We start from the raw sequence: 22,238 nt of genomic DNA on the forward strand, positions 1-22,238 counted from the left end.
GAGCAGGATGTGAAAATGTCTCCTTTATTTCTAAAAAAAAAAGGAAAATATGAGACATTTATTAAATTAGATGATGACTTAGATGAATTAGATAATGACTGATGGTAGTGACTTTTTATATATATATTTTTGTTATAAAAATGAGATTTGTCTGCAAAAAGAAAATGCCAGAGGTTAGAAAAAAAATGGGTAAAAAAAGTGAAATGAAACTTTGGTTAAAATGCTTTTCAAATGAACATATCTTGAATTAAGTTTTATAGTGCAGGTGGAAAAACATTTCGTGTATAGCACAACACTGAAGCACTGTAAGTCTGTGTATGTTTTGAAATGGTTTGAACTTATCTGCGGGTTGTTACGTTACATTTCAGGACGTGATGTCCAGGCAGAGGGCATATGAGGGGATCATCCAAAAATGACAGCTGTGCCATTTGATAAAAAAAAAACGCTGCAGTGGACTAAGCTGCACTAGCATGATGTGATGAACTGAAAGCCTCTTACAGGACCAACTTCATTCTCCACTTGCACTTTTCCACCTGACGCAGCAGTTCAGGAGCCAAATATGCAACAGATTTGTACAACATTTGCTAAAACGCTTACAGGAAGTTACGCAGCGATGGATTGGACTGTTCATTTACTTTGAAAATTACAGCATAGAAACAAAAACTGACCATTGAAGCTCTTTGCTGTACCCACCTCAACACACACCCATCTTGTCAGGTGTCATATCATTACTGAATTTTGTCTAAATTTGCATCTGTGTCATTATTCCTCGGTCCAAAACTATCAGATGGCCACTGATCAGTGATATCATCATCAAGTTGCCCTCTACAGCATTTTTGCCTTTAATCTTCTTTATGTAAAAGACACCATTGATTTTTTCCCCCTTCTACGATGAAGTGTGGGCAGCTTTCCCCTCTGAGCCTGAGGTGAATTCTCTCATATGGAGTCGTAAAATACCCTTCATCTTCCCCCACCTTCCATAAGATCCCACCAAATGATCGAAACTGCCTTTAAGATAAAGATAAAACAGATGTTAAGTGAAAGACGTGTAAGATGGCTTGATACGAGAAGGAAGATGGCCCTTTGGAAGAACGTCTTTCAGTGTTCAAGAAGCTCTTTGTTTTAGTCTGAAGACAACTTGCTCCAAGATGTGCTGCAGGCAAGAGCCAGAACTGAACTTTTCCAACATTTTAAAATACTTTATTAGAAAAGTGGTGTCTACACTGAGTGACCAGAAACACACAAATACAAGCTTAAAACAAACCTAACCTTTGAATGTAATGTGACAATACTGCTGTGAGTCAGTTCAACAATCTATTTTGAGGCTGTATTTTCTTGTTTTATTCAGTTGGATTATATTGAAGGCGTTTCTAATATTTTGCCAACCACACTTACATAAGTTCCAATGCAAGACCGAACTAAAGCCTGACCACAGAGATGAATCAACACCTCACCGACACACTGGGAAAGAACAATTAAGGTAAAGCTTTAGGTAGAATTTATGTTGGGTTTAAATGGACAGGTTTCTATTTTTCTTGATTATTTGGACAAAAGTGTGTTCTTTAGTTTTAGTGCATCAGTCAGCTGATTGCAGCAGGGATGCCCACACGTGGCAGAAAAGAAGCCCCTATGTTTCTGTGAGAATTGCTTTACCAGCCTACTGCTGTCAGGTTGAGCAACGAGTCAGTACTGGATTTTACGAGAAGTGCTTTCTATTACAAGAGAGCTGGCACGTAAGTCTTTTTGGGTGCCCATTCAATGACAGCTGGATATCATTTATCAGGACAGCACTATCAGGGGATGTGGTCTGCAGAAGCGCTGACGTGCCGAACTGCTGTGCCCTCACTGCCAATGTTGTTGCCACCTGAGCCCGGTCATGACAGATGGGCGGGTCGGGACACGTGAAAAAAAACGTCCAGAAGAGCTCAGAGTTTTGCACAGAGTTGCAGCAGTCCCTGTCCCTTTGGGAGATACGTGAGGACACGGTGTCCATTAGGAATAAGGGCTTGATCAGGACTGGTATCTGTTCACCTTCAGTAGGGTGAAGGTAAAAACGAATAAAAACATAATTTATTCAGCATCAGTCGACAGTTTAACCATTGTATAAATCAGCACACAAGCTACATGAAACTGCAGGTTCTCGTAGTAACAATGCTTGAAGAGATAAGCTAACTGTTACTGGTCTAATGGACTCAACCAAGGTTTCAAATGGCTACGAACAAACGTTTAAAAATGGATGACAATTTGAACACAGCTTCTCCTTTTACCCTACCTGTGGTAAGTAGCCAAAATATAAGTGCTATAATGATACAGAAATAACGGACTTGTCAGCAAGTCAAGACAGTCAACAACAGGCCACAGTCAGTCTCAGCTTTTATTTACAATTTACCAGTTAAATAACTGGAGACAAACATTTTCATCCAGTGATAACCACCAACAGAGTAAGGAAATCCTTTGCATAGTAACTATTGGCACACAGTAGAGTAAATATCTCTGCCAAAGCCATGAAAGTGCCAAAGACATGCCAGTTCAGCCTGTTCAGGTTTCACCAAATTAATTATTAAAAATTAAAAAGTTGTTTCACGTTTTAATGAATGCAGTGTACCTGAGAAGACACACAGTGGCAACATATCAAGGCCAATTATTTGTATATTTGTTCATTATTGTAGAAATTATTGTGCAAATCTATTACTGTATCAAGTTAAGAAAGATTCTGAGAGACTGTGGTGTTCAAGTGGGCCAATACATTTTTTTAAATCCCGTTTTTGTCTATATAGACACACAAAGTTGGATATTGTTACATATATCTTTCAGTTTAGAAGTTCAAAATAAATTTAATTTAAAAGTGTAATCCCAACGTTTTGTTAAATAAGCGATATAAATCACTCTCATTAAGGACATGGCGTTCTATTGAATCTTAGCCTGTAAAATAAAGATTTTTTGTGGCAGGCTAGAAAGACTGAATGAGATCTGACATAACACGGTGAGTCACATTCGCAGAGTTGAGGTAGAGGGACTGGGTGGGATTGGAAATATACCTCTGAGGCAGAGGAAGTGCTCTGCTCAGCCAGACTGTGACCACTGCTGACACCCGCTGCACTGACCACTAAGGCCAGTTAATCAGCCACAGGGACCCCACGCCAAAGACAAGTAACTCCACTGTTATCCGTGTTTCTCTCTATGACCACTGAATAGCTCTTAACTATGCACTGCTTTAATTAGCCTGTGAAATCACTTGCTGAGTTGCATTAAACAGCTTATAAAGCGTACCCTTTGTTAACAAGGTCATGTCAAGGATTTTAGCCTCAGTTGCTGGTAATGGCCCTCGACACATAATACAGTGGCACAGAGTTACGTTTGAAGGCCTTTAATTTAGTAGGAGGCCTGAACCACGATGCTCTTAAAAGCATTACCTTTCAATAATGAGAGGACGTGTTAAGTTATTCATCAGTGGTGCTCTACCAGGGCTGGCCTTCGAGAGTCTAAACAAAGCGTGAACCACTTAATTTGCCCTGATCAGCACCAAGAGGGTCCATTTAATTCAAGTCCATCAACGCAGTGGCATCCTGAAGCAGCAGCGCTATTATGTGTCTGTTGTATCCTGAATGCGTATTTATAAAGCTGATGGTGAAGTGTTATAGGGTTTATGTGCCATCATCATATTCATGTTGGAGGAGGAACAGCAGCGTCTTTATGGCCCCATGTATTCAAAAATCAGTGATAAGACATGATTGTCTCGTCACCTTAGTTTTGACTCAGATGAGGTGAGGAGGTCTTCGCCCATTCAAAAATTTGATCTTATTTCTTCTTTAAAAAAAACCTGCTGTTACTCTATATTTTTCTTATTTTCACAGAATCCTATGAAAAGACCAAAACTAACAAATTTGATTTACTAACATTTTCTGTGTAGCCAAAGCTGGCTAGCCTGATGGCCTCTGGACCACATTGCTGTACTGGGTGGCGTGTTCCTTCAGCACAATGAACATGGGCACCATAGTTTATTTTGAGTTATTAAAGTCATACACTGTCCTGCTGCTGCAAATATTCACTGGAGCACCAAATGTGTGTCAATCAGCTGCTGAAAATAGTCCTGAAATCCTGTTTGAGTAGCCTTTGCCAAAAACTAGAGTGTTCAGCTTTTTTGCAAATGAAACTCCACATTCATGAGCTGTTTTTAAATGTCTGCATTTTCAATAGGAACCAGTGTGAGCAACAGACAAGGAAGTGTGACTGTTATAAGACAGAAAATGGCCTTTGTTGACAATAACAAAAATATAGAATATTGCCAGCCTTATGCCAGTGTTTGACAAAGAATGAAGCACAAAGATGAGCCCATGCTAGTCAGGCACAAAGATATTTTGTTTTTAAGTCCTTGCTCTGCTCAGCATCCTCTCTTCCTTCAGCAGTTCACTGACTGCACCGCTAATGGACCCTGATGAACAGGAAGTGGAAAGCAGAATATAACAAGCCACTGGAGACATCACGCCGTACTCCAGAGAGCCATTAGCCAAAGTTTCCATTTATTTATCCATACACTAAAAAAAGAGTGCAGTGGCTTCTTGCTAATTGCCAACAGAAGACTGTTGAGGTTGCTGGGGAGCTGCACCCTGTAGCAGCAACTCTTCTCTCGCTGTCCCTGTTGGTTGTGTTCCACTTGGTAATTTTCTGTGATGCATGTAGGGAGGAAGGGGATACCTGCTGTACTGACAGCTGGTCCCTTGCAGACTGGAGAAGTTTGCACGTTGACGTAAGAGTCTAGGAGTCAGAGTCACAGTGGAGAGTGAGCATGTGCATTGTAACTGTAGTGTCACGCAATGACATGACGAGGCGAGGGGAGAGCAGACGGCGGCTGAGTGACAGGGACTCCAGACAGCGGCCTCACTTATGAAGGGCGAAAGTGACGGACCTTGTTACGGCCTCACTGTCGGACAGATATACACTAACCGGCCCTGGCTGGCTCTTTGAGCTTTAGATGCCTCCAGACGATATGAGCACACCACTTTGTGGAGTGTAACTGACACCCATGGAGTGCCCTAAGTAAGCCCCAGGGAAGGGTAAGGTTAAGCTAGAAAACAAAACACTAAAGCAGGTCATGTAATAGGCCTCTCATTTTGCGCCTGCCTTTGTCAGGCCCAGTGGAGGAAACCTAATTTATTTAATAGCCTGCCACTTCAATGCCAGGCATTTGGTGCAAGAAAACAGAAGGCAGCGATGACGAAAGCGTAGCGGGAGAGAGAGCGAGAGAGGGGACAAACACTTTCTTCACATTCGCTGGCGAGATGTGATTTCCAAAGCGAAGATCTGTGTCAGCCATCTGGTGACAGAGAATAGCAGGAAACTATGTCAGCATGCTTTTTTCAATAATGCAAGCATGCATGCTGCCACTACATCATGGACAATTCAAGAGGAGATTTCTGTGAAATGTCAGCTTTTTGTGTACATTCTTTGTGCCTTCCATTCAGTCGCTATTAATCTATTTCTCCGTTCTTCTTCTCTGTCTGAAAAATGCTGGCAAGCAAAGCTAGAACTGAGCTCAACACAATGTCAGAACCTGACAGAGCTTCACATTTGACGGATGGTGTGGTGAGTATTCAGTGTTAAATCCGTTTGAGCAGTGGCACCAGTGTGAAGGTTTGTGGGGTACAAAAGCGTCTTTTGGTACATCAGGTTTCAGCCTCGTTCGTGGCGTGGTTCCATGCCATCATTCAGTCCAACACTTCGGTCTAGGCTGAAACATCCCAACAAATACTGGGTGAATGAACGACGGTGTCCTGTCCGCCACCCAGCTCTCTGCCCCGGTTGATCCTGGGGGTAAGAGAATCTCTCCTTCACACTCGACTCTTTGCTATATGAAAATATACGACCATGCAACTGAGTCCACCGCCAAATGGCTGCATTTGTTTTCAGTGGCGCTTGCATTTGAAGAGATTTAGCCACCATGCCATTCCCTTATGGGCTTGGAGTCATATTCTGCTAAACAAGGTTGCCAGAAGAGATAAATCAAATCTAAAACTAAAAGCTCCAATCAGAATGTGCATTAGCCTTCAGTGAAATGAAAGAGTTGTTCCCTATTCAGCAGAACACAGGCTGCCGATTGCATCCTGTGCCATTTCTTTCAAGGCCTATGCAGATGTGGGAGTTGACAAATGATGCATAAATACTGAAAGAGTCAAGCATCAACCAGAAAAAGCTTGTTGGTACAGATTTTTTGTTCGATATAATGACATTATCAATCAATAATAATGGCTGAATGACTTAATGTACTTTCACTGTCAAAATGGTTTCTGAAATGTGAAATATAATGTATGTGTTTCAATAGGAAACTGCAGCAGTATGAGGGTTGCTTGTTTTTTTTTTTTTTTTTTAGAACATATATTTTTTCCCAGACACCAGCAAAAGGCATGTCATGTTTTAATGCACACAAACTCATTTAATAACAGCAGTGCTGGTGAAGCCATGGAGTGTCTGGAGGATTCATGTACCTCCACCTCCACTGCTCCACTCCCCTCCATCCTTTACTATTATAAAATGCAAATGTTATGTCACCCACTTCATGCAGAGATAAATCTGTTATCCCATGCATTACTTCAGAGAGCGTCACCACCACATCGTTCTCATTGCGGCACCGGTCACATAGTGTTAATTTACACTCCAGCCTTTACCATTGATACTGTATTTTATAACCATTTCTTTTCCGTGACTGGGAAATTAATTGAATTTGAGACGTTACCACATATGAAACAGAAAAAAAGGAATATGTTGGATTATGGCTTCCCTGAAAATAGGATTAGAACAGGCCACTCTGGGTTGGCAGTGAAACAATGATATACTGCACAACCCCAATTCCACAAAAGTTGGAATTGTAAAATATAAATAAAAACAGAGTGCAATGATTTGCAAACAAACTGACAGCAGTTTTATTTATTTGAGCCCATGTACTAATATCCTCCATACAATCATGTGTTCACAAAGTGGCGAACCTCTCTCCATCCTTGCTTGTGAACGACTGAGCCTTTCCAGGATGCCCCTTTCATACCCAATCATGATACAATCACCTGTTACCAATGAACCTGTTTACCTGTGGAATGATCCAAACAGGTGTTTTTGGAGCATTCCACAACTTTCCCAGCCTTGAGTTGCTCCTGTCCCAACTTGTTTGAAATGCGTTGCTGCCATCAAATTCAGAATAAGCAGATATTTACAAAAATCAATGAAGCTGATGAGATAGAACATTAAATAAATTATCTTTGTATTGTTTTCAATTGAGTATATGTCAAAAAGGATTATGATCACATTCTGTTTTACTTATATTTTACACAACTTTTCTGCAATCATGGTTGTATGATGACACATTGTTGGAGAGGAAACACAGAAAAACAAGCCAAGGCTGTAGTCAATAACTGGAGGGCTAAAATGGCGAACACTGTGCATGCTGTCTGAATAATACACTGCAAGAGAATTCTGGTTTATTACCACTTTGATCTTATTTTTGTAGTTTAAAATTCACCAAGTTAATTGTTGAAATCTGAGAGCCTGACGACATCTCTAAAAACAGGTGAAACATGCGCACATAGATGATTATTCAAGTTTTGAATAAAACTCAAGGTTAGCCAAACTTATTTGGAAGAGAAAAGTAAAAAAAAATATCCAAACTGTCAGTTGTAAACATGCATCACAATTTACATCTAGTTCAACTTTGACCTACTGTCCTTATTGTCCTTAGTGTACTTATGCACCCGTTGTCCTGTTGTGTTTTTTGCCCCATGTGACTTACTAGTGATCATGCAGCAATCACAGACCTCAGCATTTAACTTAGCTGATTATCCTGATCCAACCTAATGATGGCCAAAGCTGCCTAAATATGACCCAAGTTGTAATAAACTGGAGTTTATACCCCCATCTGTCTATAATATGCTTTCTTACTGTATAAATTACTGTGGCCTGCACAAACCGTTTCAATATGAGCCAAAAACAAACAGGAACACAAAACTGAATTTATTGAAAATCAAAAAACAACGTGTGTACATATTTTAACGGTAACACAATACAGCTCAAGAAAACCTAACATTAGCTTCCAGCTTTCCAAAAATGGGAAACATTACACCATACAGACACTGGTGAGTGGACCACCTGTAAGTACTGCGCTGTACAGCAGTGTACACCATTAACATTGTATTTGTAAATAACATCATCTAAATGTATTCAAACGGTGGTTATTCTCCTGACATTCTTGGAGCTTTCCTCTGACAGATATTCCTGTGCTTGGCTCTCACTCTGCAGGGACAGGCTGCTGGAGGACACAACATCAGGGACCTGGGGCACAATTTAGGTTTTAGTGACAATTATTTTCTGCAGCACAACACAACAGTCACAAGAAAAGGCTACAAAGTCCTCTCCTGAAAGCTTTCCTGGAAACAACATGCACAATGGACGATCATCTGCAGACAACTAGTGCCTGAACTGCTTCAAAGCGACTGTCCTCCACCTTCAGTACCTCCAGAGGAGGTAATGCTATTACCAAACTCAAAGCAGCTCAAGTCACAGCTGCTCAACATTAGGTGTAATTGGGAAAAGAAGCAGCACAGACTGGTCCAGAAGAGTGCAGTTGTCCATTCATTAGTAGACACCAGGATATTACACAAGACATCAATACAGTGTGTTATCCACAATCAATATAACAATCAATTAGTCGATTACAGGCCAAGACTAGAAACCCCTTGAGGCACAATTACCTCATTTGACATTGACAGAATAAAATCATTTAAGGGCAGTGTCAATATTTACAGGGTACAGACAGAAAAGGTATATTCTTCTCAATTTGTGTGTAAGTCAGCCCGTTTAGTCCACATCTTCATGTACACCTGGAGATGTTCCACCACAGCAGTGATGGTGGAGCAGCTAAGAGGGGCTCTGTGAGCTGAAGTTAGTGCGTTAGAGCTCCCTGCTTTGTGCCGTAATGGATGTGTTGAGCTGTCTGACATCAAGCTGTCTGATGGGAGGCCTGCAGAGGTGCAACAGTATAGCTGTGCAGTGCCCTCTTGTTCTCATCAGCATGGATGGAGGTGGCAGACACTCCAGCTGTAGAATGAATGGCTGCATTATTCAGCTCCAGTTGATCTGTCTCTCCCCCTCTCTAGCTCTCTGTCTGTGTGTTTCCCAGCCCCCCACCCCATCCCACCCCCCCAACCCTCTCTTTCTCTATCTTACCTTGTAGAAGCTGGCAAAGTCCATCTGGCTACCAGTTGCCATGATTATCTCATTGTGAACTGCATCTGCAGAGTGAAAAACAGTAATTTAGCCTGATCTAACCTCGCAGCCCCTCCGACCAGCTGCAGCCCACTTTGCACTTAACGCAAACCTCAGCAAAATAGGAGGAATTAGGTGATTTAGTGGCTCAGAGGTCTGAGATGTGTACAAATTAAAACCTTTTGTTTCTTTCTGAAAAACGGTATAAACAAAATTTTGTTCTCCTCCTCCGACTGCTGCTACTACTGAAGATGTTTTGCTTGATTTTGAAACCTGTATATCATGTCGTTCATGACTGCTCAACTGGTGATGATGGCCATTTGCACCAAACTCAGCTAAAGATTTTATTTGCTCTGTGTTCCTTGAAGTATTATGTTACTAATTACTGTGCCAATGTACTATAAATACAATAAGCCATAATTAAAAGGACCATACAAGTGTTTTCATGTTGTTTTTTCAGCCGATTTACTTCAAATCGTGTATACTTTACACTCCAGGTAACCATTCTGCATTCTTCAGTGGGGTTTTTTCTGCTATTCTGGCCATCCATTGACTTCATCTCTATGCAAAATGAATATCGATTAGCAGACTCTTCAGTCTTGCTTAAGTTGTTTTGTTTGTCTGTTTGTTTTTGTCAAAGTAACAGTATTGTTGTGGAAAATCAATCTGCAATAAAAGTTCATTACCAAGCACTCATAATCTAACTGACAAAGAAAATAAGAATACAGTCTTTATGTTAAATGTGACGATATTGCATGGAAGTGAATGGAAACCAATACATTCCAGCAACATATCTATAGATAGATAGATAGATAGATAGATAGATAGTGGAAAGCAGTGGAGATATATCAAGTAATCTATTACATGTACTGATCCGTATCAGAATTGCATGAGATATGTCCCCTAAAGACGTTTTTACAGATGCAAGCTTATTAGATTAAAACATTTTGAAAGGCAAAAGTAAATCCATGTCCTTATTAAAACCCCGACAGAAATATTATTGTAATTTAGTGTCATGGGATTGTAAAAATGTGACTTACCTGTGCATTACAGTGGTAATCTTACTTATTTAAATCTACAGCTTTTCATATTAAACTGTTGTTTATCTGTGCACTCATTCTACTGTCGCGTTTTCAGTTTAGAGGTCTACAATTATCACGTTGAACTATATGTCACTCTCACCTGTGGGGCCCTCGCTAGAGTATCCCAGGTTGATCTTCCCCCCCGTCCCCCCAGCAAACAAGTTTCTCCCACTCACTGATTGGTCAAACCTGCAAATATCGAAATGAGTCGTCCAATGGAAAAGATAACCTTTAGCTGAGATAAGGCAGGGCCACTTTGTCAGAGGCTGTGCTGTTGTGAACAGACAATTTTCTTCTCTCACAAAGCAGCAGTATATCCTCTGCTTTGTTTTCATTATAAAGTGGTTTGACACATAAAAAATGAACATCATCATCATTTTTCAGTCCCACTACAATGTGCTCAATGAACAAGCTCTAAAATGTATTTCAGCTGCATGGAAAATGCTGACAAATGTAACATGAAATATATCTGCTTCTAAAATGAGTGAACGACAATGTGAATCATAATTAAGATGTTGTGAAATGAAATGACTATTTAATGTCTGCAATTTTAAAATTCAGGTTGTCAATTTTCTTTTATAATGAGGAACAACAGAAGCCTGTTCATTCATTCTCAGAGAAAAGTTGTATGAATTAACCGAGATTTGTGCTGAGTCCTCACAGTAGCTTATGTAAAGTGTAACTGGAGCTCAATACAGCCAGGACTGTGCGTCTGTGCTTCTTTCACAGATTACTGGCAGCTACTTCCTCCTCAAGACAGTAACTTTCACTCAAGACTTCACAGTTGATCTTAAGTTCTTTTTGCTAGTTTAAAAAGTGAAGAAAATCCAAGCTTTTAATTGTCTAAAAATAGCACCCATAAAGCAAAGGGTGTCTGGAAAAAGAGCTCTCAAATCTTACCTTATTGCCTCCTGTGGGCTCGGTTCTGAAAGGTAAAAAATGAGGCATTAAGTTTACAGAACTATTATGAGCTATCAGCCGCTAACTTTATTATTCTCACTGCATTGACCACAGAACCACTGTGATCGCTCACTGCATCTATAGCAATATGAAAGCTGTAAATGTCCCGCCGTTTATTAGTTTTGGGTTCTGCACTAATATCATAGCCTCCAGTCAGTTTGCAATTCAACAGTGAAAGCTGGAGCTGAGTGTTAATGAGTTTTGTAACACGGCTTCATGGTTAGTCTTTGCCAAAGGTCCTCCTGGCCACAGCGAAAACACAACAATATAACAATGGTGCAGATGGCACTCGCCTCTGGAGACACATAAACTGTTCCTTTTACAGGGGGAGAAATTGTCTTTGTCATTATATTTTAAATCCCTGCTGTCATGCTGGCCAAAGTATTTGAGAGAGACTATATTGGATCCTTCTTTTTTCCCAATAATTACAAAGCATACATTACTCCCCATTGAGGTGGATTACTCAAAAAAAGAGCTTAGTGACTTGGAAGCATGCCACATCCTCTAACATGTGAAACATCCTCATGAAGTTAATTTAACTTGCTCAGGGATGTTACATTAAAGCCGTCAGACTGAAGCAAGGACAATGGTGAAGGAGGTATCAGACGTTTCAGGTACAGAATCAGCTGCCGGAGGAGAAAGGTCACACCTGCTTTATGATAATCCCTTAGCTCTAAACCATAGCCGTGATTTGCAATGGTCCAGAATCAGTCACAGGGATTAGAGAGACTTCCAAATGTGTGACTCAGGGCTACTTTTTGTTATCGCACATAAACAGGCCTCCTCCGCCTCCTTGTGCTATAGAACAACGGTCCCCTCAGAGATGGCACTCCAGAAACATCTCGACAACATCCCTTCTTCCTGGCCAGACCTTTTACATCATCACACGACTTTACTTCCGCAACTTGTCAAGGTATCGACCTCTCTGTTTGGACAGGTGACAAGAAGCTCAGCCAAATCACAAATATTCGGGGTTGGGTCACGAGCTCTAAAAGAGATGCAGTAAAACTGTCTCACTGTGTGGTGGTTTCAAACTGTTATTAATGGGCTTTGTAAAATTTCCTGAGCCAGGCAAGTTTCTATGGCCTTAGTCACCTTTAGACTTGTCCTTCTTACAGGAATAGTTCAACATTTTTGGAATTATGCTCAATGGCTTTTTTGAGTTTGATGAGAAGATTGATACCACTCCCTGTCTGTCAGTTATATATGAAGCTACAGCTAGCAGTCAGTCACCTTAGCACAAAGACTTTAAACAGGGTGAAATACCATGTCTGGCTCTGTGTGAAGGTAATTAAATCTGCCTACCAACATTTCTAAAGGTCATTAATTAACATACAGTTTATGTCTTAACTCCAATCAGATCAAGGAACCATATGACGGAGTTAGGAGAAGAGCAAAGCGCTGTTCTTTGCTCCTCTTTCAATGAAGAAATACTCTCTAGTTCTACTATTACTGATCTGAGCATCTATGCTAGCCACTTTAGCAGCCACCAATGTTGTTTTTCAAGGAACAGTGCTGCTGTTGCCACATCTAAACCTGCAGTTGCCAGTAGTTCCTCGTAGGACGCTCATTGGTCCAAACGACTGTTGTGCAGCCACAAGCGCATAACTTGAAACCTTGAAAGCAAATAAGCGTGTTTTCCACAGTGTCTAACTATTCCTTTAAATCCGGTGGATAAGCTGTGACCAAAAGCTTAATGTGACACTCTGTTACAGTGAGGTATGTTCAGTCAAATATACTGACTCATCTGGCAGGAACCAAGTGTGAGTCAGGGCCTCATGCTCCCCAAGGTACAATTTCTTCCACTGTATCAACAGCTGTAATCCTTTCAGCAAACAGGTTGATAGTCAAGGTCACCACTTTCACCACATTCCCACCGAGCACTGTGAACTCATCTGTACATCTCAGTGGCCTTTATCAGACTGGTGCGACTGATAGGGTTTAGATATAAACCCAGGGCCAGGACATGGTCCCTTTGGAAATCTTTTAGATCTATTTTTCTGCAGCACCATGTAACACCTTTATTAAATCATGCACCAGCAGTGGAAAGACCACCACTCATATGAAAGTGGAAGTACTATGTTTTGGCTGGTATTTAATAGAAAATATTATTGCAAAGGACAGTAGCACAAAGTTCAAAATAGAAGATTTTAACAACAACAAATAAAACATTATGAAATAAAGTGACAAATAAAGTAACATTCTGTTCTTCACTGGCTTAGTGTTCACTGTGAATGGGTCTTTAATTGTCCTGTTTGTGAAACCCATGGAAAGCTAACAGCATTGGACTGAGTAATAGATGCGAATACTTCAGTAAAGAATTGACTATGTGAAAAAGTTAAATTACAGATCATAAAGTCCAACTGAAATCCCATTTAGCCATCCCTTTTTAATGTCAAAGTGTTTTTTTTTTTTGAAAGGAAGAAAAAAATATATTCAGGTAAATATCAGAAATGTTTCTCCTCTTTCTCTCAGCCTCTGCGTGGGTGTGTCAGTATGCCTGGTTGATTGATAGCAGAGCCGGCAGGCTGAGCCCCTGCAGGGGAGTTACAAGCTGTGGAGAGACAGTGTATTGTTAGCACTTTTGCTCAGCAACATTTCAGAAAACACAAAGACATTTGAGGAAGCACAACAACATTTCAGATGACAGAAAAGGTAGGAAAGCACTTCTCGTTTGTGATTGGACAGAATCCAAGTCCCTGGTGACTGTTCGGTGTCATTACCTGTTTCTATTGTGTACTACTGTCAGTAGTGTCCTTGCCGAGCAGGATAAATGATAAGACGGCATGCTAACACATGCCCGGAGTGTTATCAGCTGTCTGACAGCAAAACAATCAACCACAGCAGCACAGAGTTTAGTGCATCCCTCCAGTTGATCCAATCTACTGCAGCACCAACCCACCTTAACCCATCCATTAAATAAACTCTGAATTGATTTTGCCCAACCACAAACAAGAAGTGAAATCCCACCCTTTGTGTAGTCTGAAATGCTGTTGTGTGTTGTTAAATGTTGTGTTTTCTGAAAAGATGTTGTGTTTTGACCCTGAGGGCCACTTTAAATATGTATGTTGTAGCAGAAAAAACACATGCTGCCTAATTTCATTTGGACCATTCAGTTACAGTAATTGCAGGGACCAAGGTGCTACTGTTTAGCTGGTGAAATGTCTTGCTCAAGGGCACCCCTGCAGTAGTTGATGAGGGAGAGGATCAACAGTCATCGCTCCCTCCTTTAGAACTGTTGCAGTTGTTCTGGGATTTAAATCTCCAACCCTGCAGTCAAACACACACTTTTCTAACCTTTGTGCTGCTGCTGTTTCCTCAGAAGAAAAGCTTTCTGCTGACAACTAATGTTCCACCTTTGTCGGAAAAAATATTGCGTGCCCTTGATGAAGGCCAGCGTGGGGCAGTGCCGAGTCACAGCTTGTAACCACCTATCTTCTTCGTTATACTTTAATCACACTTTGTGTACTGGAAAAGTGTAGGGGGAGGTGACATTTTTTCACTTAGAGCAATTTAAGTAAGAGAAAAATGCCTACTTGGTTGTCTCCTTTGTCTGTACCAGAGGACAGCGCAGATGCAGAGCAAGATGAGCAGCAAGAGAGCAGAGAGGGAAGCAGTTACCGCCAGCGGGACTGTGCAGTCATCTCTTTCCTGCACCACCTCTGCAACTGAGGAGAGAAGGTCACAGCAGTGTTTTGGTAAAGAAATGCTGAAACAGTCTTGTCACTGTGCAATTCAATTTCAGATTTGCAGACATAGTGTAAAGAAAGCAGTGTTTAATTTCCTGTTATAATTCAGGCATGACGGTGTTTGCTGAGGGAAGCTGCTCTGAGTGGACTTTGAGAAAACGTTACAACATTACTCAGATAATAAAGCAGTATTTGTATTTTGAAGCCGTGAGCCTTGGAGAGGTTTGCAACCTCAGCTCCACTTAAGCGACTGTGATGCGAACTCGTACTGTCTTGATATGGCAGCTCCTTTCTCTCCTCTACAATAACAATGCTCAGCGATGATTCACAGGCTTCCCAAAAGAGAACGGGACAAAAAAAAAAAGTGGAAAGAACCAAATGAAACACACAAAGAGAAGCAGACTAAAAAAAGAGATTAGCACACAGAAATGAAGAGACAAAGGACTAAAGTAGGACAGAACAAAGAGAGGATTAACAGAAGTTTCTCTCCGCATTTGTGTACATGCATGCATATGTTTCTTAATGTAAAACATGATGGCTGTGTCCTCTCACCCACTGTCAGTTGGACACTGCTCTTCAGTGGTGTGGGGAGGGCGGACACAGAGGCCAGACAATCCACACGAGAGCTCTTTGTTGCCGTGATGTTGAGGCTGCTGGTCACAATGAAGAGGTCCTTCCCTGACTCTTCACTAGTGATGCTGTATTCACCCTGGCTCACCTCCACACCAATGCCCAGAGAGAGAGAGAGAATTAGTATTATTTATATTCTGCTGACTAAGTGGGATGTTCAGGATCTGAGGTGATGGGATTAACAGTCTTTGTCTTGAGTGACCTCTTTTATTATAAAGATAAGAGTGATGACGATGTATTTATTTACCTTTCTGTCATACACCTGCCATTGCAGGGTGGGTTGAGGGTACCATCCTGCTGCTTGGCATTCAAACTGGACCCACTGACCCTGAAAAGCCAACTTGTCATCCCCAAAGACTTTCACGGTGCCCTTCTCTGCAATCAGTCAAAAGCATATTGAAGCTAATTTTGTACTTTTATTTCTAATGTCTCTGAGTTTCAACAACAGTCTCCTTCGAAATGTAGTTGCATGCACATGTCTGTGCCTAAAGATGAGCATCACCTCCTCAGATGGCCTGCTTAAAAAAGATGGATTTCATTCATCCCAGGTGATTGATGCCGTGTCTCAAAGTTTCAAATGCCTGATGAGCGCTTCTCCTCTTTTCCCCTTCATCTCCTTCCCTGCCAGCCAAATAAGCCACTTAAGGCCCTGGGAGATACAGTATCTCATATGTGAAGTCTATTGTCTGGCAGAATGAAAGGCGGTGGATGCAACAGACAATTGCTATAGACAGAAAGATAATTACAGAAGCTTCGGTGCTTTGTCTAAGCGAATGACATGTCTGTGTTGATTTATGTTCAAATCCTCAGATGTTTTGTATGCGTTATTGGCTATCCCTTTTCTCCAGGGGCTTTTATTTGATGCCTGATTTGGTGTCATAAACATCGTACCACCCAATTCTCAAAGCGACCGGTTCTGATAGTGGACTCCAGCTGCTTTTTGAGAGTCTCAGCACCAGTGAATAAAGGTTGGCAAGGAACCAGCAGCCTCATTTTCACTGACTGATGAGGGGCTCTGGGCGATCATGGCTGATTGATACATCTGAACAGAGAAAGGAATGACATCAGCACTTCCTCCCAACGCTCCAATCAAAGTGATCCCTGAAATAAGGTTTGATAAGGTTTGTTAATCACTGTAGGGAAACTCTGAAGACTTTGGGCTGCCGTGGCAGGCTCTGTGAGGCACGGAGCCCTCAGTCTCTAATTTCAGTGATTTTTCAGCTGGGGTCCTCTTAGGGGAAATTGCTGCTTTGTGGGCAGCATTAAAAGACTTGTACATGTCTGTGTGCGGGATTGGTGTTACATGAACAGTATGTAGCACATTCACTGTATGCGTGGGTGTGAATTTATTCCAATGAGCAGGGCCCTATACCTCGATGGGCCAATCATCACAGGGATGTTCACTCTTCTCTGATTTATATCAAAGAGCTTTTCTGCAGCTCAAACCTTCACTGCTGATCATGTTCGCACTCAACAGCGCATGCAGCCATATTGATTTGCTCAAGTGTACAGTTTGTGCGTACGTGCTGTGTTTGCGTGTGAGTGAGTCAGAGAAATGAGCAGAGACGGAGCAGTGAGAGCAAGCAGCAGCGTGTGGTCACATTTACATCATCTTCATATTGGACAATTAAAGCAGGGAGTGTGGATGATAGCACACAGAGTCAACCAGCCCACTGTAGATTTGTGGCCCCATTCCAACCATATATTTGGAGCTGCAGTACACAAATCACAGGCAGAGTTGCTGACTGTTAACTGGGTGTGCCAGCATGCACAATTAATTAAAAGGCTGTGTCAGGCCATAGTGATCCTCCGCATCGAGACTGGAGGGCCTGATTCACCATACACTACTGTTAATGGCTGCATATGTCGGTGGGAATTTGTGGCCCTGGCAGCAATGGAGGCTCTCTCCATAATATATTGGAGGCAATGGGTCATTGGTTTTGTTTCCTCTCGCTTTTTGCAGAGGAGATGTTTCCACGCAGATTTTTTTTTTTTTTTTTAGCTGAGCTCTCACTTCAGTTTGTACAGACTGTAGTTGCAAATAAGTTGAAGGATAAGGTCAAGAGAAGCACAGGTCCAAGCAAATCTTGAAGCATGCATTTAATAAGCTGTCATCCAGTTTGAGGCATGCAACGTCAATGTGAGCTAAAACTGTGCTGTGGCAAAAGCGTTGATTGGTCATCGTCTTCTCCGAGATGCATGTGCCATTTATTAGTTACCTGCTCATTTCTGGCATTTTTTATGAGGCAATCTTTGAAATAAAGGGCTGTAGAAAAACTATGGCTCTAGGGGTGGAGTCCCTTTTTTTATTGAAGTAAAAAAAGAAAAAAAAAGCTTCTCTGCTCTCCCAGAAATCAGATTACTCTCCCTTTAGTAAAAATGAAAAATTGTACAACCCTTTTTCTGACCTCCATTTTGCCCCTAATTATTCTTTGTACACTCCCTAATTTGTGTGCAAATGAAACTGTTTGTGAATAATATGGCCAATTTAAGTGCAGAAACTTGCTTGTTTAGACTTTTTTTTTCTCCCTTCCCTTCCCTGGTTATTAGTATCAGGGAAGTCCCACTGGTTAAAATGCTGGTTCACACTGCAGTGCTCTCCAGCTTGAGATAATAACACCATCAGAACTGCTGAGAACTACTGATTCTTATCAAATCCCAACTATTCACACAGCATACCCCCTTGGCACAGCATCGACATAAAAATATATACTAAATGAGGAGAGGAGAGGAGATTGGCTGTAAATCCTGCTCTGCTGCTGCTCTGACTGACGTGGAGTCCATGGCTTTCCACCTGCTATTTATATCTGAGGGCCAATCAATTCCTATCCCGGACACCACCCACACTGTCATCAACTATGTCACAGAGACTATCAAACATGCCTGGGCAACTGTACTCCACCACACAGACCCAAATGATTTCCTACCCTTGATATGCACCCTGACTGATAAGTAGTAGTTGAGTTGCTTGTACAGGGGACTGGAAACTTCTTTCATTCTTGAATTCCCACTTCAAACAAATTACAATTACAATTAGTCATTTGACAGATGCTTTTATCCAGTTCTTTTTAGGGGGTTCACTATCTTGCCCAAGGATACATAGGCATGTGGACTACCAAGGCCAGGGATCGAACCACCGTGTCAAATTAAAACGAAGACCTGGAGACAGCAGTGTGTGGGTGGGCAGAATGAAAGGAGCTACACAACTTTTGCTTCATCCCTTCATTTGCCTCTTTTTTTATAAGCTACTTTTTGCCTCATCAAGGTTAGATTCAGTGTGTTTCTGCACTCTCTCACACTGTTGCAGTTGAGTCTTCTGTGTCCCTGAGAGGAGCCAGCTGCACAAAAAGCCTTTGAAATTCTCAGAAATACACAGTTTCCTCCCTGCTACAATGAATGAAGCTAACACACACACACACACACACACACACACACACACACACACAAAGCACCTCCTCTAAGTCACCCTCACACACAAACATACAATTGGATATGAACACACAGACCTTGTACAAACAATTTTGCTGTTTTCCTCTCAATGCCCTGGACGTCACAGGTTACTTGTCCCTGGTCGTTCCTCTCTGTGTTCTGCAGGACAAACACCCAGCTGTCTCGCTGTGAGTCAGGGCTCATCTCGGCCGTCACATTAGGGGTGACGGCGGGCAGGACACCATTCTCCTTGGAGATGGTTAGAACCGCGTTATCGTTCAGCAGCCACACCATAACGGTCCACTGGGTGTTGGAGGCGCTGCAGGTGAACCGGGCCTCCTCTCCTTGCAGGACGGTTAGTGCTTGAGGTGACAGCTGCACCTGAGCTCCAACTACTAAAGGTCAAAAGAGAAATGGACGTAAAACACACAAACAAGTCCTTCAATCTTGAACTGAGTCTGAAACTGTTTTTGAAATAAATGAGAACAAATCAAATCACCAGAGCACAAGGTTGCCACCGAAGGTAAAAGTTTTGACATTTTGGCAAAAACAACAGGGACTCTGTATTTCCCAAAAAGTCAAACTATTCCTTTAACAACCCCCAATAACACCAGTAAGTAATTTTACTGGGTAATGTTAAGCCAATCAGAATTAAGAAGTTGACAACATACAACATCTAAACTGCATTATGTTGCACAGTTTCACTACTGGTCTTGTCAGAAAATCACTCCAGTTGTTTAAGTGGGGAAAACACACAAGCAGGATGTACAGTTTAACAGTCACATGCTACACTTCCTTTGAGTGGCATTAACGTGTATAAATCTAGCAGGATATGCTTCAATTTAACTTTTTGGAAATGCAAACTGAATCCTTCAAATATGAGTTCACACCAAAGAAAATGCTGTCATGTGCACATACAGCAAGATCACATTTGCAGCAGAAATCAGAATGAAACCATCCAAGCAGGGTCAGATTGACATTATTTGAGGTTAGTGTAGGAAATGTGAAGGAGAACCACAATATGGTGGAGAATGAGTGACCAGTAAATAAAGATGCATCCACGCCACTATTCAAAGACGAGAAAAACGAAACAATTCAGCAGCATTGTCTCAGTCAAACATGAGCCCTAACGTACAAATCTAAATCTTGCCATGGCAGAGGACCCACTGTGTGTCCCTTTCAAACTAGTTTGCCAGAACATTCATGACATGGAAAGTGAGTAAGAGATGAAGAGAAAGTAAAGAGAGTGAAGACAGACAGAAAGAAAGAAATGAAGTCAGCCTTAGAGGGATAAAGAGACAAAGAAAGAGAATGACAGCACAACCCCCTCAATCTGTCTCTGACTGTGGCTGTCCAGATGGAGACTGGTGATTTGGCTGGGTGTTTGAATGAGGGCAAATAGGATTTAGGGAAGAAATACTGACAGAAAAAGGAGAGTGTAACTTAATCTGTTGCTATCAGCAACAGGCCACAGCACCGTTCTGCAGGGTAAACATTTTAACAGTGTAAGATACAAGGATTACATGAGAACTAAAATAGCAGCATAGAAAAACATTCATAAGCTACTGTGCCCTAACTGTTAGGGCCCACTCAGTTACAGTTACTCTATAATTATCCCCCAGACACATAGAGAGGCACATCAATGCACATGTCCCAGCTGAATTCCAGCCTATCTTTGTGGCTTTCAATGGCTGACAAATGGAGGAGAAAAGGAATTAATATTAATGGCATACCGTGAAATATGAAATAACAGGTTTACACCACAGTACTCAGAGTGATGTATAACTTGTTTGTGGTGAGCGAACTGCGTTACCTTCTACATCCAGCATGCGGAATCACAAATTATGCATCCGTTGTGGAAATTAGGTCTGGGAAATATCTAGGCCAGCCCATACAGCTATTTCTTTTCATTGCAGTCAGAGAATGGCAGACTAATGAGCATAATTTGTGCATGCTCCTATTGGGACCATGAACCAGTGACTCTGAAGTCCCCTGACCACTGGCTACATCTTACTGTTAACTAGATACGCAGCCATTTTGAAGAAAATTAATTATAATGTGCAGCTAGATCATTAGGCCCTCTAATTAGATTGTCTGTGGGTTTAATCTGAAGGGTGCTGCTGCAGTATTAAGCACCCCACGGCACTGGATGCGGCTGTTAATACCAGCACATTACCGGACTGTGTGACACATCTGCAGTCAAACAAACCGCTGTGTTTGTTTTGACCTGAAATCTCACCTTGAATCCTGCATGAAAGTAGGAGCACTAACAGAGAATAGAGGCCCATGTTGAATCAGTCAATACAGTCAATCCATTGTTCAATGCTGTACGGACCTGGAACAAGAAGATCTTAATTATTCCCTACGGTTCATCATAATATCAATTTTTAACCATGTTAGCAAAGTGGATCAATGTCGGCCTGGTAGTCATGAAATATCATACACATGTCCATGTTGGCCAGAGGATGCCTGCTACTAACTATGGTGATCCCCTTACCTGTCCTCATGCACCAACAGCGATTGTGATTTTAAATGGAATGCCTCAAAAATGATTGGGTGTATTGCTGTGATTCTGACCTTAACTCCACCTTGTGTGTTCCTGTAACTTCAAATAACATGAATCTCAGGATTTACTGATGCTAAAATTCCGGCAATAAAAGCAATTAAGTCGAACCAAGTTGACGAGACGAGGCAAGAATATATGTGTGTGTTTGCAATATGATCATTTGTTTGCTGTATATCTCTTGTTTCTATGACCACTGATTACTCATACACACACTAAGTTACCCAGTAAAACCACTAAGATCTTGTCTTTAAGAAACTTGCAGCACTGTCACTGAACCTTTTTTTTTTTTCCACACACAGCCGAACACAGCATCTCCTGAACAACGCTGAAGTCCAAGTTAAGTGCACAATAAATAACCATAAATCCTGCAACTGTTTTTGTCTGACTCACCTCAGTCTAGTGCCTCTGTGGATCAGCAGCAAGTATCATACGCGGTGGATACATGTCAATGATGCGTCTTCTTCCTCCTGCTTGGTGCTCATGTCACCCAAAACTGTCCCGTTAAATATTACCAAACTAAGAGCGAACTTTGCCCCGCAGATGTAAATATTCAGAGTGACTCAGACTGCAAACAGTGGCCCTTGTAGTTCCCCTGTTCCCAGAGGCCCTCCTCAGATGAATATATTTGGACACAGT

General features: G+C 41.6%; 1 protein-coding gene across 1 annotated transcript; it reads right to left on the bottom strand.

The window, feature by feature from the left end:
• Window positions 1-8,202: 8,202 nt before the first annotated feature.
• On the bottom strand, window positions 8,203-21,324 carry igsf5b (immunoglobulin superfamily, member 5b). Its single transcript, XM_076734482.1, has 9 exons — window positions 21,276-21,324; window positions 19,114-19,428; window positions 15,855-15,982; window positions 15,530-15,695; window positions 14,825-14,956; window positions 11,229-11,253; window positions 10,429-10,517; window positions 9,208-9,272; window positions 8,203-8,313 (listed from the first exon to the last, which is right to left on the bottom strand). Exons 1-9 carry the CDS (start codon window positions 21,322-21,324, stop codon window positions 8,203-8,205), a joined length of 1,080 nt encoding a protein of 359 aa, XP_076590597.1.
• Between the last annotated feature and the right edge of the window lie 914 nt (window positions 21,325-22,238).

Source organism: Chaetodon auriga, chromosome 7 (assembly GCF_051107435.1).
Source record: "Chaetodon auriga isolate fChaAug3 chromosome 7, fChaAug3.hap1, whole genome shotgun sequence".
In the NCBI taxonomy this organism is placed as follows: Eukaryota; Metazoa; Chordata; class Actinopteri; order Chaetodontiformes; family Chaetodontidae; genus Chaetodon; species Chaetodon auriga.